This window comes from Eptesicus fuscus, chromosome 14 (assembly GCF_027574615.1).
Source record: "Eptesicus fuscus isolate TK198812 chromosome 14, DD_ASM_mEF_20220401, whole genome shotgun sequence".
Classification (NCBI taxonomy): Eukaryota; Metazoa; Chordata; class Mammalia; order Chiroptera; family Vespertilionidae; genus Eptesicus; species Eptesicus fuscus.
In genome coordinates this window covers 76,456,053-76,474,418 of record NC_072486.1, presented here as the reverse complement: position 1 = coordinate 76,474,418, position 18,366 = coordinate 76,456,053, and the positions used below count along the sequence as shown (strand labels likewise).

Below are 18,366 nucleotides of genomic sequence, written 5' to 3'. Positions count from 1 at the left end.
AAGCTTTTTTACAGCAAAAGAAACCATCAACAAAACAACAAGAAAGCCCACTGCATGGGAAAACATATTTGCAAATGCTATCACTGATAAAGGTTTAATCTCCAACATCTACAGGCAGCTTATGCAACTCAATAAGAGGAAGATAAATGATCCAATAAAAAAATGGGCAACAGACCTAAACAGAATATTTTCAAAAGAAGACAGAAGGAAGGCCAAGAGACACATGAAAACATGTTCAAAGTCACTTATTATCCGAGAGATGCAAATCAAAACAACAATGACGTACCATCTCACACCTGTCAGAATGGCTATCATCAACAAATCAACAAACAACAAATGTTGGCGAGGATGCGGAGAAAAAGGAACCCTCGTGCACTGCTGGTGGGAATGCAGACTGGTGCAGCCACTGTGGAGAACAGTATGGAGTTTCCTCAAAAAACTGAAAATGGAACTCCCATTTGACCCAGTAATCCCACTCCTGGGAATATATCCGAAGAAACTAGAAACACCAATCAGAAAGGATATATGCACCACTATGTTCATAGCAGCACAATTTACAATAGCTAAGATTTGGAAACAGCCTAGGTGCCCATCAGCAGATGACTGGATCGGAAAACTGTGGTACATCTACACAATGGAATACTATGCTGCCATAAAAAAGAGGGAATTCTCATCATTTGCAGCAACCTGGATGGAATTGGAGAACATTATGCTAAGTGAAATAAGCCAGTCAATGAAAGAAAAATACCACATGATCTCACTCATTTAGGGATAGTAAAGAACATTATAAAGTGGTGAACAAAAAGATAGATACAGAGACAGTAAAGCATCAAACAGACTTTCAAAGTACAGGGGGAAAGTTTGGGAAAGGTGGGGGAGTTATGAAATCAAACGAAGGACTTGTATGCATGCATATAAGCATAAACAATGGACGCAAAACTCTGGGGGGGGAGGGCATGTGTGGGTGTGGGGTGGGGGGTAATAGTAAGATATGTACACATATAATACCTCAATAAAAATATTTAAAAAAAAAGAAAAAAAATTAAAAAAAAATAAAATAAAATAAAAAGAGGAGGCAAGATTAGGTAGTAACTGCAATAATGGAAAGAAAATAATTAAAGGACGCTTTTAAGTGAAAAGAAAACGGAAGGATGATACACAGTCCTGATCTATATCCTTGCAATACTGATACTAGTCTACATTCTGTGTTGTTACTGCACATACTACACAATCATGGGCCTATGTGCATGAACACACATTTTTCTAATACTAGAAGGTAGTTCATTTGATCAAAATTTAATAAAAAAATAGGAACCTGATTCCCATAATCGATAAAATGCCTTACATCTGATACATTGTTATCAAATACATAAATTAGACAGTATATGCATAATTTAAAAACATTAAAAAATACAAATATTGGCATCTTCCCTCCCAGGAGCAAGCTGGCACCTTTCCCTGCCCTTTCCCCATCCTCTCAGGAGCTTCACCTTTACCTTCCTCACTACTAAGCTCCAATGGCCTTTCCTCTATAACTTGTTTCCTAAGCCCATTTCTTCTATGAATTACTTCTCCTATCTGTGGTTTTCCAAATAAATGTTCTCTGATAAAATAAAATCCTATATAATAAAGAGGTAATATGCAAATTGACCAGCATGTCCTGTCAAGATGGCTGCCTATGACCAGGCCAGCAGGGGGTTAGTGAGGGACAACCAAACAACTGAACAAGCAGGCTACGTGGGGCGACCAGGCCGGCAGGGGGGTTAGTGAGGGACGACCAAATGACTGAACTGCTGACCAGGCCGGCAGGGGGGCCGTGAGGGGCAACCAGGCCGGCAGGGGGGGCAGATAGGGGTGACCAGGCAGGCAGACAGGTGAGCAATTAGGAGCCAGTGATCCAAGATTATGAGAGGGATGTCTGACTGCTGGTTTAGGTTCGATCCCCGGGATCAGGCCTAAACTGGCAGTTGGATATCCCCCTAGGGGTCCCAGATTGGAGAGGGTGCAGGTTGCGCTGAGGGGACCCCACTGCCCCGTGCACGAATTTCATGCACCGGGCCTCTAGTAATACAAATAAGTAAAAAAGACATGTCATTAAAATTACTCCAAGTACATCACCCATACACAGGTACTTTTAAAAATATTTCCAACTTTCATACAATTTATGTTTACATATATATATATATATACACACACACACACACATATATATATATATATATATATATATATATATATATATTTATTTATTTTATCAAAGTGGGACTGATAACGTTCTGTAAACATTGTAATATATTGTAAGCCTATAAACATCGCTCTAAAAATCATTTGAGAATTCCAAATGGCATTCCTATCACCTGATGAAATCTTAATTATTTGATTAGCTATTATTTGCATTTAGATTCCTATTAATTTTCCATTATACTTAACAAAACCAGAATAAGTATTTAGTTCTCTGATTAATGATATTAAATATCTTTGATCATTTGGGTTTCATATTTAGTGAAGTGCTAAATACTTTGCCTACTTTTCCATGGGGCTACCTTTTAATTATTGATTTACAGGTTTGTTTCGCTCTCAACATATTTTGGATAAGAGTCTTTTGTTGGTTGTACTGTAAATACAGGCGTAACACAATTTATTGTGCTTCACAGATATGGAGGGTTTTTTTTTACAAACTGAAGATTTGTGGCAACCTTACATTTGAATAAGTCTATTGGTGCCATTTTTTAAAATTTTTATTTGAGAGTGTTTATTAAAGCTGAGGACAGTGTGAAAAAGGAAGGGCTTAGGTTAGAAGAGGCAATAGAAGAGAGCGTAGGCAGGGCTGATTTGGCTCTATAAAAGTTATAGGAAAGAAATGAGCCAAGGTGGGCTGCTTTGGCTCACAGGGAAGTCAGAGAAAAGGGGGTCTTGGAGACAGGATCAAGGGGTTAGCCTGGGACAAGCTGTCGCTGCATATTGTTCCCCTGGTTGCAAGTCTCATGGGAACTCTGAAGAGTATGGGAGATGCACCTGAGAGGGAAGAAAGGCGTAGGCATGCTCCCAGGAGGGAGAGCATCTCAGTGCCATTTTTTTCCAATAGCATTTGCTCACTTCATGATTCTGTGTCACATTTAGGTAATTCTCACAATATTTCAAACTTTTTCATTATTATTATACTAGAGGCCTGGTACACGAAATTTGTGCACGGGGGGGGGGGGGGGTCCCTCAGCCCAGCCTGCATCCTCTCCAATCTGGGACCCCTCGAGGGATGTCCGACTGCCCATTTAGGCCCGATCCCACTATGGGATCGGGCAGTCAGATATCCTTCTCACAATCCAGGACTGCTGGCTCCTAACCGCTTGCCTGCCTGCCTGATCGACGCCTAACTGCTCCCCTGCCAGCCCAATTGTCTCTAACTGCCCTCTCCTGCGGGCCTGGTCACCCCTAACTGCCCTCCCCTGCCGGACTGGTCACCCCTAACTGCCCTCCCTTGCCAGCCTGGTTGCCCCTAACTGCCCTTCCCTGCCGGCCTGGTGGCTCATAACTGCCCTCCCCTGCTGGCCTGGTTGCCCCAAACTGCCCTCCCCTGCAGGCCTGGTCACCCCTAACTGTCCTCCCCTGCAGGCCTGCCCCCCCCCCACTGCCCTCTCCTGCAGGCGTGGTTCCCCCCCCCAACTGCCCTCCCCTGAAGGCCTGGGCCCCCCCCAACTGTCCTCCCATGCAGGCCTGGTTGCCTCCAACTGTCTCCCCTGCAGGCCTGGTCCCCCTCCAACTGCCCTCCCCTGCAGGCCTGGGTCACCCTCAACTGCCCTCCCCTGCTGGCCTGGTCCCCCCAACTGCCCTCCCTTTCAGGCCTGGTCCCTCTCAACAGCCCTCCCTGCTGGCCATCTTGTGTCCACATGAGGGTGGACTACTTTGCCCACATGGGGGCAGTCATCTTGTGTGTTGGAGTGATCAATTTGCATATTACCTCTTTATTATATAAGATTTGCTATTGTGATCTATGATAAGTGATCTTTGATGTTACTGTTGTAATTGTTTCAGGGTGCCACAAACTATATCCATCTAAGAGGGTGAACTTAATCAGTAAATGTCATATGTGTTCTAACTGTTCCCCCATCTCTCTCCCTCTCCTAGGGCCTCCTATTCCCTGAGATACAACAATATTAAAATCATCTCAATTAATAATTACGAATGTTCAAGTAAAGAAAAGAGTTTCATGTCTCTCACTTTAAATCAAAAGCTAAAAAATATTACGCTTAGTGAGGAAGGCATATCAAAAGTTGAGACAGGCCAAGAGCTAGGCCTCTTGTGCCAAACAGCCCAATCCAGAGAAGGCCCTGTTTCCTCAATTTAACGAAGGCTGAGAGGTGAAGAAGTTGCAGAAAAGTTCATGCGATTTAAGAAGCCATTTCCATAGCATCAAAGTGCAAGGTGAAGCAACAAGTTCTGATGTAGAAGTTGCAGAAAGTTATCCAGAAAACCAAGCTAAAATAATTAATGAAGGTGGTTACACTAATCTGCAGATTTTCAATGCAGAAGAAATAACCTTTTATTGGAAGATGCCATTCAGGACTTCATAGCTAGAGAGAAGTCAATTCCTAGCTTCAAAGAACAGGCTGACTCTCTTGTTAGGGATGACTTTAAGTGGAAGTCAGTGCTCAGTTTCCACCACCACTCCCTCCAAAATCCTAGGGCCTTTAAGAATTGTGCTCAATCTACCTTGCCTGTGCTCCATAGTTGGAACAAGAAAGCCTGGATGACAGACCTACTGCTCAGCAAAAAACACACACACACATTCCTTTCAAAACATTACCGCTCATTGGCATGCAACTGGTCACCCAAGAGCTCTGAGGGAGTTGTACAATGAGATTAATGTTGTTTTCATGCCTGCTAACACAACATCCATTCTGCAGCCCCAAAGCAAGAAGTAATTCTGGCTTTCAACTGTTATTATTTTCTGAGGCTATAGCTGCCGTAGATAGCGAATCCTCAGATGGATTCAGGCAAAGTAAATTGAAAACCTTCTGAAAAGGATTCACCATTCTAGATGCCATTAAGAAAATTCATGGGAAGAGGTCAAATATCAACATGAAAAACAAAGTTGTAAATATCATGCTACCTGATATTAAATTGTAATACAAAGCTATAGTAATCAAAACAGCATGGTACTGGCATAAAAACAGGCACAAAGATCAATGAAACAGAAAAGAGAGCCCAGAAATAAACCCACACTTATATGGTCAATTAATATATGGCAAAGGAGGCAAGAACATACAATGGGGTATGGACAGTCTACACAATAAATGATGTTGGGCTCTTTCTGACATCTTGGGTCATGTGGAGGCCTTCTGGGAACAGGACTTTTATAACAACAAATATGTCTGAAAGACTGTGGTCCAAGGCCATTTATGCTGGCATCAGCAGGGTCTGTGGAACCAGAGAGAGCACACAGCTCTTCTTAAAATTGAAGGTGTTTACCTATTAGAATGGCTATTATCAACAAGACAAGTAATAACAAGTATTGGAGAGGTTGTAGTAAAAAAGGAACCCATTCATCGCTAATGGGAATGTAAAGTGGTATAGCTACTATGAAAAACAGTATGGCAGTTCCTCAAAAAATTAAGAATATGATCTAGTGACTCCTCTTCCAAAACATCTGAAAACATTTATTTGAAAAACATATATGCACTCCTATGTTTCACTGCAGCATTGTTCACGGTGGCTAAGACATGGAAACAATTAAGTGTACTTTGACAGATGACTGGATAAAGAAGATGTGGTACACCCATACAGTGGAATACTACTCAGCCATAAGAAAAGATGAAATACTGCCATTTGACACAAAATTGATGAACTTTGTGAATATCATGCTAAGTGAAATAAGTCAGACAGAAAAAGTTAAGAACCATATGACTTCATTCACATGTGGGATAAAAACTGAAAGCAACATATGAACAAACAAAAAACCCCAACCAAACAAAAAACTTATAAACAAAGACAACAGTATGGTGATTACCAGAGGGAAGGGGGTTAGGGGAAAGTAAAGGGTGAAGAGGTCAAATATGTGGTGGTAGAAGATAATGTGACTTTGGGTGGTGGAAACACAAAGCAATATACAGATCATGTATCACAGAAATGTACACTTGAAACCTATATACTCTGACTAACCAATGTCACCCCAATAAATTTCATTTTTCAAAAATTAAAGGTATTTATGCTCAAGTTGAAACTCAATGCTATCTAGATAGAGGGGTGTACATGGCAATGAACAAAAGGATTAAATGCTCCAACCAAAAGATATACAGTAGCTGAACAAATAACAAAACAAGACCTTTATATACGCTATCTACAAGAGACTTACTTCAGATCAGAAGACAAACACAGACTGAAAGTAAAGAGATGGAAAAGATATTTCATGGAAATTGAAACAAACAAAAAAGCATACTTATACCAGACCAAAACACAGGCTATAACAAGAGAGAAAGAATGACCCAGCAATTTCAATTCTGGTATTTATCTGAAGAAACCCAAGACACTAAATTGAAAAGTCATATGCACCCATATGTTCACTGCAGCATTATTTACAATAGCTATGATATGGAAGCAACCTAAGTGTCCATCATTAGATGAATGGATAAAGAAGTGGTGCATACAGACAATGGAATATGACTTACACATAAAAAAGAATGAAATTCTGTCATCTGCAACAACATGGATAGACCTAAAAATATTATACTAAGTGAAATATGTCAAACAGAGAAAACAAATGCTAGATTATTTTATTTATATGTGGAATCTATATAAACAAAATAAATGAACAAGCAGAATAGAAACAAACTCATAAATACATAGACTAAACTGATAGTTGTCAGAAGGAGCAGGGGGTTAGGGGACTAGGTAAAAAATGTAAAGGAATTAAGAAGTAGAAATTGGTAGATACAGAACAGTCATGGGGATGTAAAGTACAGCATAGGAAATATAGTCAATAATATTGTAATAACTATATGGTGTCAGATTTATTGGGTTGATTACTTCGTAAATTATATATATGTCTAATCACTATGTTGTACACCTGAAACTATTATTGTAAGTCAACTGTAATGGGAAAAAATTATTTTAAAGCATCTCTTCTGACCAAATAGTATTAAACTAGAAACCAATTATTTAGAAAAACTGAAAATAACAAACATTATCTTCCATCATAACTAACACCACCATCATCATCATGATAGTCCCTCGCATTTGGCAAGTAAAGTGAGGAAGATATAATAGGGGCAACACCCACAATGTTTACACCATTTGGTTGACTCCCACACAGGCTCCCTTATCTAGCCTACATTGACTAAAAAGCACCATACCCAGATAAATCTCCACATCTCCCTTCAAATACTCAGATCTAGAAATCATTCTGCAGCAACTAACTAGTGCAAAGCAGAGTTGACCTTCCTTTATGCCCTACATCCCAAACTGATGTACTCAAATTACAGCATTTGTCACTGTAATAATTGTTTGTTTACATGCCTGTCTATTCCCCATCCTATTAGAGACTCTATCTTCTTTAAGAACAGAGGCATTTATTAGTTATCTTGAGGTCAACACAGTATAGTACATGACATATAGCTCACTCAACAAATGTTCCATGAATGGAAGACTGGATTTATTAATACTGTAGATATAAACTCCAACCACAGTTTAAATGTCTTTAGTAACATTCTGTGGACAGCAAATCTATTGTGTGTGTGTTGTTGTTTTTTAAAATATATATTTTATTGATTTCAGAGAGCAAGGGAGAGGGAGAGAGGGAGAGAAAGAGTGAGATAGAAACATCGATGAGAGAGAATCAGGATCGGCTGCCTCCTGCAGGCCCCCTACTGAGGATAGAGCCAACAACCTGGGCTTGTGCCCTTGACTGGAATTGAACCTGTTCCCAGGCCAACGCTCTATCCACTGAGCCAAACCGGCTAGGGCAACAGCAAATGCATTGTAAAACATTTTTTTTTCTTTCTTAGGAGAGCCTTTAATCTGTATTTAAGTACCTGATATGTCATTACACTACCTTTCATATAAAATCTGTCGATAAATGGCTATGTAAAAGAAATGTGCTGTAGTGATGAGGACACCAGTAGACTATATAGAAGCTAGGTAAAGTGGTTCTGGCTATTACCAGTGATTCTGGATAAAAGTCTTCTCTGGCTTTCAGTTTCCTCATGTATAAAAAAGAAAGAACTGTCAAACCAGTGTGGCTCAGTGGTTGAGTGTCTATCTATGAACCAGGAGGTAACAGTTGATTCCCGGTCAGAGCACATGCCCTGGTTTTGGGCTCGATCCCCCATATGGGGTGTGCAGGAGGCCGCCGATCAATGATTCTGTTTCATCATTGATGTTTCTATCTCTCTCTCCCTTTGCCTTTCTCTCTGAAATCCTAATATATAAAAAGCCAGGGACCATCACAACGGAAACAACCAGACAAATGACCAAACAGCAGGCTGCATGGGGCGACAAGGCTGGCAGGAGGGTTTGTGAGTGACAACCAAATGACTGAACAGCAGGCTGCATAGAGTGATCAGGCCGACAGGGGGGTTAGTGAGGGATGACCAAACGGCAGGGGGGGGGGGGGGGGGGGCGTGCAGTAAAAGGCAACCAGGCTGTCAGGGGGGGCAGTAAGGTGTGACCAGGCCAGCGGGTATGGGGCAGTTAGGGGCAATTAGGCAGGCAGGCAGGTGAGCAGTTAGGAGCTAGCGGTCCCGGATTGTGAGAGGGATTTCTGACCACCGGTTTAGGCCTAAACTGGTGGTCGGACATCCCCCGAGGGGTCCCGGATTGGAGAGGGTGCAGGCTAGGCCGAGGCGACCCCCCGTGCATGAATTTTGTGCACCGGGCCTCTAGTCAATAATAAATAAATATATATTTTTAATGAAAGAATTAAGGTACAATCTCTAAACACCTTTCAAATGTTAATATTCTAAGAATCTTTAATCTATGAATACTTCATTCATTAATGAACAAGCAAAGGTGAGAGGCATGTCACATGTTGAGTATGACTAACATTTTGGTGCCTCTTTGCTAGAGACCAAACTAAATTATCCTATCAATGTTCATTCAGTACTTCAATTCCATGAACAAAATTGAGTAAGCGCCATAAAAAAAGAATCTCCTTTTGAAATCAGAAACTTGACCTTTCAATTCTAATAATTCAACAATTGAAGCAAACATTTAATCACACATCACAGGCACTGACATAATAAAGAAACTATAAGCTTACCTGCCAGGAAACTGCTCCCAAAACAGCTGTTGCAAGAAGACTAAAAAAAACTAACTGCTCTGAAATTAAGCAAAAATGGCGCATTCCTTTGGATGCCATGATTCTATCAAGGCTGTTGTTATCTACTCTGTGGGTAAAATATACTTTATGGCAGTCATTTAATTTGGTATGAAATCCCCAAAGAGTTAAAAGAAATATAATATGACAAATCATCCAGAAAATTCCAAAAATTGAAAAACCTGGTATTACAAAATACCAGAGATGAGTGTCTCTAAGTTTAAATGCTGAAAGAATAAAAAATGTAAGTTCAATCATTCCAGTGAAAAGAACTGAAAGTCTTCTGCAAATTCTTCCACGGTACAAAAAGGGTTTCCACCTCTCAGTCACTGAAAGTCCACTAAAATAAATGTCAAGGAAAGGATCAGTTATCAGGCATATAAAAAAACATGCAAAAGCAATTGGATTTTGGGGAGTTTCCAATGAGGAGAAAAATAATAAGACTACAAAAATACCTAAGTTTAAAATAGCTAGAAAAGACTTCATTCTTAGGTCAATAATCAGCATGGCCAAAGCTACAACCAGTAAAATGACACTGAGAGACTTTTCCACCAACATAATAGTGCTGGCAATGGCAAATCCAACAAGTTCCAGAAATTCAACTGTAGTTAGTAAAGTGGGCCGATGATGGACATAACCAGAAATTCTCTCCACCAAAGCACATAATATCCTTAATATTATAGAAGTTAGAAGCAAATATTTGGTTGATTCTTCTTTCACATCAGTTTTAAAGGATGAATTATCAAGAAAGCATAGGAGGCCAAGCAAGAATCCAAACCAAAGATTAGAGAGACTTAAACTTGCTGCTTCCATTGAAAAATAATAATAGAGGATGCTGGCAATTCCAAGAACAAAAAGACCAAGAATAAAAATTACCAAAAGTAAGGCATTTGCTGTTTTTTCCCATCTTACATAAAGACCTAAACATATAGCAACCAGTAAATTGATTCTGGCTAAATAGCCAAGATAACGCACTGAAGAATGCATGTTCACTTCTCTGTTTACTTCTTCCAGTCTTGTCATTGCTAAATAGAGACAATGACTAAAGCAATAACGCAGTGATTTACACATGTAATTTGGCAATTTTGGCTTTCGCCCACGTTACAAAAATTAACTGCTTATATTTCATTCAGCAAATCCCATGCATCTGTAACTCCGATTTCAGCATTTTCTCTGGTCGAATTTTTGTTTAGTGATCTAAAAAGAAGAAAAAATATTTCAACGTTAATTTTGTATAATTTATCTTTCACATGTAGCTTCTTCATTAAAAATAATGAATAAGTGAGAAATAAAGTTTATTCTGAAACCCAGTTTAAAACGTGATTTGCAAGTATCTTAATGATAACTGTCTCTGGCTTAAAAATTCAGCAGTTTATCCAAACCAAAAAGGCTGTGCTGTCCACTCATCATATACTAGGATTGTATGACTAAATGAATATCAATGAAACTGTTTTTCCAGAAGTGGTGAGAAATTTGCTAGTTAATTCTTATCCAATATCTCTTTTTTTCAACAACACACAAATGTAAAATGTTCAGCTTAGCTTAGATTGTAGCAGATGGGTTTGGCACAATGCAAAGCTACTCAGATCTTAAATAGGATGAGGGACTTCATCATTACCTCTAATTTGGAAAGTACCAGTATCCAATAATAGCAGTCATTACTACCTGCCTAAAACCCTCTACATATTTTTACAAGGCAGTTCTAAAATGTTATAAAATCTTAATCTTTACATTGTTTACCTAATAAACTTTCTAGAAGCAAAGTTTAACTATTAAAGTTGCTGAAACCGGTTTGGCTCGGTGGATAGAGCATCGGGCCTGCGGACTGAAGGGTCCCGGGTTCGATTCTGGTCAAGGGCATGTACCTTGGTTGCGGGCACATCGCCAGTAGGGGGTGTGCAGGAGGCAGCTGATCGATGTTTCTCTCTCATCGATTTTTCTAACTCTCTATCCCTCTCCCTTTCTCTCTGTGGAAAATCAATAAAATATATTTTAAAAAACAAAACTATTAAAGTTATTCAGTCCTAAACATTGACCCATAATTTTCCTTGTACTTTTACCTCTACTAAATTACTATGATTATCAAACCTACTTTCCAAATCTAAGTATTATCTCTGTAGCAAACCAATTCCTGACCTTTCTAGTCAAAATTGAAAAGTTGGAATGTTGTATTTATTGTAGAGTAAATTAAGAAATTAATTTTACTTTATAAATTATCATGGGGGGTGGGAGGACAATGGGGGGATAAGGACACATATGTAATACCTTAATCAATAAAGAAAGAAAAATAGTTATCATAATGATTATTTGTTAAGAGGCCAGATAATTATTTCAATTTTAAATGCCACACAAATTGCACTTAAAAACTTGACAGTGGTCACAAAACGGTTTAAGGAATTCTTCAATTTTCTAGTACACTGTTTCAGAACTGATGCACTGGCTCAAGGCCACACTGAATATCCAGAGAGAACTCAACCAGATAAAAACCCAGAAAATAACTAGTTTGTGATCAGCTTATTTATAGTTTCTTTCTTTTCTTTTGGAGAGAGAGGAAGGGAAAGGGAGAGAGAAACATCTATGTCAGAGCAAAACATGGGTTGGCTGCCTCTCATATGCCCCACAATGGGGATCCAGCCGAACCAGCAACCCCTCAGTGCATGGGACAACACCCAGCCAAGTCACACCAGCCAGGGCTTTTTTATACTTTCCTTCTTAAAAGCAGGACACTAAAAACAGACCCAGCAGAAACATGAGATAACCTGGAATGAACCCTTAATTATCCATTTGACTGGAGAAGAATGTCACTGAGTGAGCACCCTAAGGTGTCTGGGAGTATTACTACAAACTAGAGGCCCAGTGCACGAATTCATGCACTAGTGGGGTCCTTGGCCTGGCCTGTGGGATTGGGCTGAAACTGGCTCTCCAACATCCCCCGAGGGGTCCCAGATTGCGAGAGAGCACAGGCCAGGCCAAGGGACCCCACTGGTGCATGATTAGGGTCGAGGAGGGATGCTGGAGGTTGGCTAGCTGGACAGGGACCGCGAGAGGGCTGCAGGGCATTCTGGCCCATTTTACTCAGTCCCAATCGGCCAGACCCCAGCAGCAAGCTAACCTACCGGTCGGAGTGTCTGCCTCTTGGTGGTCAGTGCACATCATAGTGACTGGCTGACTGGTCAACTGTCTGCCCCCTGGTGGTCAGTGCACGTCATAGCGAGCAGCTGAGTGGCCTTAGCATATCATTAGCATACTAGAATCCCGGTGCACGGATTTGTGCACCAGTGGGGTCCCTCGGCCTTGCCTGCGGGGATCAGTGGACCTCCACACCACCGCAACCCGGCCTTACCCATCAGCTCGTCAGGCTCCAGCCTGCTCTCTGTGTGGATCCTGCACAGCACAAAGTAGTGCAGGAAGCAGCAGGAGGCTGGGGAGGAGCCTGAGCCCAGGCTGGGCACCCAGGCTAGGCTCTGCACTGCTCCCGCTCATCCTGGCCCTGCTGCGCCTGCCACTGCTGCCACTCAGGCATGCAGGGGGAGTGTCCATGGGAGAGGCTCGTGCAGCTGTAGCTGTGCTTGCCCGCCAGGAGCCTGGCATCTGGTGCCTGTCAGTCAGCTGAGGGGTGCTCCTGCTATGGGAGTGCACTGACCACCAGGGGGCAGCTCTTGTGTTGAGTGTCTGCCCCCTGGTGGTCAGTGCACGTCATAGCTACTGGCCGGTCATCCAGTTGTCCGGTCACTTAGGCTTTTATATATATAGATTACACTTTGGTTGGTTGAACGGCCAACTGGTCAACTGGACAATTAGCATATTAGGCTTTTATTATATAGGATAGGATTTTACTTGTACATGTTTAACAAGTAGATATTTTACAGCTAAATTGATTTAATTAAGTAAGTTGTAACTAATTTTCCTCAATTATATTTTCATTCAATAATTTCTTAAGATTCTATACACATCTACAGAAAATATCTTCCATTAGTAAATTTTGGTTTTATCTTTTATTTAAGTATGAGAAACTGATAAAATACAGACAGCACTGCACTTTTTAACATAATTTCTCTGTGTTATACAATCATTCAGCAAATACATTGGAATATACTGTATATCCTCAAAGGGTGGATGGTACAGTCTGGACTCAGATGACTGAACACTGCTAGAGGAAAAAAAGATCACACACTAGGCTAAATGGTTATCACTCAACCACAGGCATCCTTCCGTGCTTCCCTGGTCAAAACTCTGTCCCTTCTGTGACTATCCAAACCTCTCTTCCCTATCCTCAGTCTCTGACTCCTACTTCCCACTGCGTTCTCACCAGACGACTTATTTCCCACAGTTTCCCACACCACAAACCCACCTCTACCTACATCTCCTAGTATAAGAAAAGAAGGGTGTCCCTCCCCTATCTGAGGCTAAATCTCTGACATACTCTGTATCCCTTCCCCTCTGCCTCTTCCACAACTTCAGACTCTCCTCTTTCTTCACACTCCCACTCTTCTCTTATTCATCAGAACTCGAACATTTGCAAAGCTCTTTTCAGAAACAACACCAAAACAAAACAAAAACACAGCCAGAAACAACAAACAAAACAACAATCTTCACTCATTCACATCTCCTCCTCGAAATTCAATCTTCTGTACTTTTGACAACTAATATTTGATTGTTTCACTTTTCACATCACTAAACTCTGGTTCCCACCCCACAATAAACTGCTCTGCCAGGTACTAAAATGGCCAGTAAATTCCTAAATCTTTGGAGGAAAAGGAGCCACATACTACACCTCACAAGCTCAGGGAAGGCCTGCATGGTGGCCTTACAGACTCAGAGACCTAAAATAACCATAGAAGATGGTCTGAAATTAAAACTTTTTTAACAAAAAGCAGTTTATAGTGGGGAAGTTCCAGGCTGGAATCTTCCCTGACAAAGGTCAATTTTCACCTTAACTAACCTTGTCTACTGTCTTTCTGCATCTATAATAACATACCTTTGGAATGTCAAACTAATTTCCTTTTTGTGGACCCCTCAAAGCACAGCTACCGCACCAGAGTGGAGACCACAAACCCTCTTGTTCTTACTAATCTTCCATTAGTAAATTTTGGTTTTATCTTTTATTTAAGTATGAGAAACTGATAAAATATAGACAACATTGCTGATAAACTGATAAAATATAGTTAATTGTTGACTGTTAACTATCCTATGGAAAAGAAATATGTGTCTATCATTTTACTTTTTGTCCAATCCGAGGTTTCACCACTTTGCTTTCTCTTCCTTCCCTAATCTAACACCAATGGATTTCATGTAACCCACTTATGTCTTCTCTTTTGATTGTAATGTATAAAATAAGATGCAAGACTGCCATTTTCTGGAGCATTTTCTCAATCTGTTGAGATTTTCTTCCCAGCAATTGCCGACAGTTTGGTTCAAATAAACTCACAAAAATTCTCTACAGGTTTAAAGGCTTCTTAATGGGTACTTTCCACTCATTATGCTCCACATTCTTTGAACAACCTTTGACTCTATTGACTTCTCTCACCTTCTGAAACCTGTCCTTCCTTTAGCTTCCAAAGACCAGTCTCCAGATTTTCTTTCTTACTTAATTGATCTCTGCTTCTCAGTCTCTTCTCAATCCTACCTTCAGACATTCAATCCCAAGCCTAGACTTTTCTACTACATATTTTCTACGAGCAATCTCATCTATTTCCATGTCTTCAATTATTACCTCCCCCTAAGTATACACATATTAATCTACCTGATAGACATAAAAGCATTAGCTTGGATCTGCATTGTTAACAGAAACAAAAATCTCAAAAAAAAATGTAAACAGGTAAATAAAGTACAGCACATCCATTCAATGGAATATATGCAGCCACTATTATGGACTAAAATCAACATGGCAGAATATTCCTTTTAAGTGGCTAATTTACAAAAGTCTTTTCCTAATCTGATATTCTTCAAACAATTAGCCTCAAACAGAGAGTAAACAACAAAGCATTACGATCCTTTCCAGTTGGCCAGCCATCACTGGAGAATTACTTGAGAGGCAGATAAAAAAAAATAAAAATAATCGAGTACATGGGAAATCTAATGGGCCAGAGTCTGATTTATACTCCTCAGAGCTTCCTCTCTCCTTCACCTCCTATATTTCATCCTTACCCAGTACTGACCACTCTTCTTCCTGCACCTCTTAAATGTTTCTACTTTCCAAGGTCACAGTCCCAATTTTGGTCACCGTCATCTTATACTTGACCTGTATCCACTCTTGCCCTTCTCTCCATGTGTCCTTTTTAAAACCAAAATTTGTCACATCACTCTGCTGTGTAAAACCCTCCAACCGCTTCCCATCACCCTTAGTAATAAAGTCTAAACTCCTTAAAATACCTTATTGGCTCTCTGCTTTGGATGTGAATAAATCTCCTGTCTTGTAAACTTCCCCCTTGAACTTTGTACTCTAGCCATACCGATCTTTCCATTTTTTCAATGCTATTCCCTCTCCAGATGCACTCCCTTCCCTCCTCCTAGCCCCAGGGCAGTCCTCGCACCTGGCTTACTCCTACTCTTCATGTCTCAGCTTAAATAATTTTCTTGGAAGACTACCCCTGACCCATGTGTATGATCCCTATACGTCCTCTAAAACAGGAAAATACTGATCATCACTTGTCTGCATTCCCCACTAGATCACAAAGTCTCTGAAAATTTGTTGTCAGTACTACATGCCCAATGTCTTGCACAAAGTCTGGAACCAAGTAGATATTGTTAAAAGAAACAAAGACTAATCCAGAAATAACTATATTTAATAACAATGCCAACTAGTTATGGACCACTTACTACACAAAGAAAATACACAAGACACCTAATCTCTCACAACTAGTAGTGGAGCTAAGGGATTCCAGGAATTTCTGGATGGTTTCTCGGCCTTACTCCAACCTTCACTTCATTCGTTCAAATTCCTGTAAATCAGTAAATTCTCTCCCAAACCCTAGCCTCAGGCAATGGCTCACTAGGGAGTGCAAGACACACCTGTCACTCGGGACAGCCTTCCATTCAGAACCTATTTCAGTTCCTTCTAGGCAGGGGAAGTGTCCAAAGCTTAACGAACGCAAGGAGCAGCAGGGCTTCGGTTCCGTGAATTCACAGAGCCCTTTCCCTAAAAGGAGAGTGGAGCCCCGAACCCTGACTGCACCCGCAGCCACAGGGCAGCAGCAGCCCTCCTTGCATCCCTTCCGGCGGGACGCGAGGCCGGAGCAGCCTGGGGGTCTCCAGCGCCCCGCCACTTCGGAGAAGGCGACCGCACCTGGGAGCCCCGCTGCACGAGGGGGCGGAGGCGCGGGGGGAGGCCGGGGGGCCGCCTTCCACCCTCACCTCCTGCGGCAGACGCCCTCACCCCGCGGGAGGCCGGCGGGGCGGAGCCAGGGCTCCGGGCCCGGGTCTCGCGGGGCCCGCCCGTCTCCCCCTTTCCCTACCCGCCTGGGCCGCGGCCACCAGAACTCTCAGCCCTCGGGACCGGCTCCGGGGCCACACAGTACGGGGAGGGCCCCAGGGGCTGTGCCTGCAACTCGGGACGGGAACGGAGGAGGGTGGAGAGCCCGAGGCCGCTCGCACGAGGACAGGCCGGTGTCTAGGAAACTTACTCCGGTACCGGCCCGCCACAGCCGCCATGTTCCTGCCGCCGGAGCCGCATCGCTACGGAACGCCGCCCGGGTCAAACTGCGCGGCGCGATTCCTCCCGCGAGGCCCGGCCTCCTCCGCTTCAAACCCGCCTCCCGGCCGGGACCTGGTCGGGGCCCCGCCTGCGCGAGCATCCCCGCCGAGGGCTCAGCCCGCCGCCCTGGCCGCGGGGCCTGGACTGGGCAGCGGCCGGGATCTGGGCGCGGGACCACCACCCAGGGTCGCGCCCGTCACGTCCGTCAGGCGTCCGGGCCGCCTCCTCCGGCCGGTCAGACTGGAGCGGGGTGGCCGCTCCGCCTCTGAAAACACCGCGGCGCGCTGGCCCGTGGGCTCAGTGGTTAGCGCGCTGGCCCGCGCACCGTAGGGTTTCGGGTTGGATTCCTGGCCCAGGGCACTTAGCTGGGTTGCAAGTTCGATTCCCGGCGTGGTGGCGGGTGCAGGAGGCAACCGATCTATGTGTCTCACATCCATGTCTTCCCCGCTCGCTCTCTCTTTCCCTCCCTCCCATTCTTATCTAAAATCAAAGGGAAAATATCCTCTGGTGAGGATTAACAAAAAATAAAGAATACTGCAGGAGGCGTGGCTGCTCTTTAATGCCTTTGGAATGATATCTGGCTGTGTCCATTGAGCCGCTGAAGCCCAAGCTCCTCAGGCGCCCCTTCAGAGCCCTTCTTGCCTCCTTTTCTAATCCAGACTCCCTTTATTTTTATTTTTTGCTTTTAAAATTTCAACTTATTGGAGTGATATTGGTTAATAAAATTATATAGATTTCAGGTGTACAGTTTTATAATACACCATCTGTATTCGGTATTCAGCACCCATAAATCAAGCCTCCTATCACCATTAATCCCCCATTACCCTCTTTTACCTCTCCCCACCCAGCTTGATCATGATGTATTATTTTTTTAATGCATTGTTGTATTCAATTTGCTCGTATTTAGTTTAAGATTTTTGCATCTGTATTCATCAGAGACATTGGGGTGTAGTTTTATTATTTGTGTGTGTGTGTGTGTGTGTGTGTGTGTGTGTGTGTTACCTTTGCCAGCTTTTGGTATCAGTTATGTTCACCTCAAAAAATGAGGAAATTTTTTTGGAAGAGATTGAGAAGGAGAGGTTTCAAATCTTCTCTGAATGTTTGGCAGAATTTAATGGGGAAGCCATCTGGTCCTGGACTTTTATATTTTGGGAGGTTTTTGATGGTTTCCATTTCCTCACTGCTAATCACTCTATTTAGATTTCCCAGTTCTACCCGATTCAGTCTAGGAAGATTATATATTCCTAGGAATTTATCCATTTCTTCTAGATTATTTAATTTGAAGGCATATAGTCTTTCATAGTATTCTAGTATGATTCTTCGTAAATCTGTGATGTGTGTGGTAATTCTCTTTCATTTCTGATTT

General features: G+C 42.2%; 1 protein-coding gene across 4 annotated transcripts in view; it reads right to left on the bottom strand.

Annotated features, from left to right (window-relative positions):
• The window catches only part of TMEM168 (transmembrane protein 168), a 37,410-nt gene extending 20,216 nt beyond the window's left edge, over positions 1 to 17,194 (bottom strand). The window contains exons 1-2 of one of the 4 annotated variants that reach the window (XM_028127033.2): positions 16,930 to 17,194; positions 9,251 to 10,504 (exon numbers count right to left, since the gene is read on the bottom strand). In XM_028127033.2, coding sequence (XP_027982834.1) covers positions 9,251 to 10,378 — 1,128 coding nt within the window. In that variant the 5' untranslated portion in view covers positions 10,379 to 10,504; positions 16,930 to 17,194. Of the gene's footprint in view, positions 1 to 9,250; positions 10,505 to 16,318; positions 16,360 to 16,929 lie in introns of those variants that run through there. The other 3 variants (XM_054726229.1, XM_054726231.1, XM_054726230.1) reach the window with 3 other exon arrangements.
• Positions 17,195 to 18,366: the final 1,172 nt, after the last annotated feature.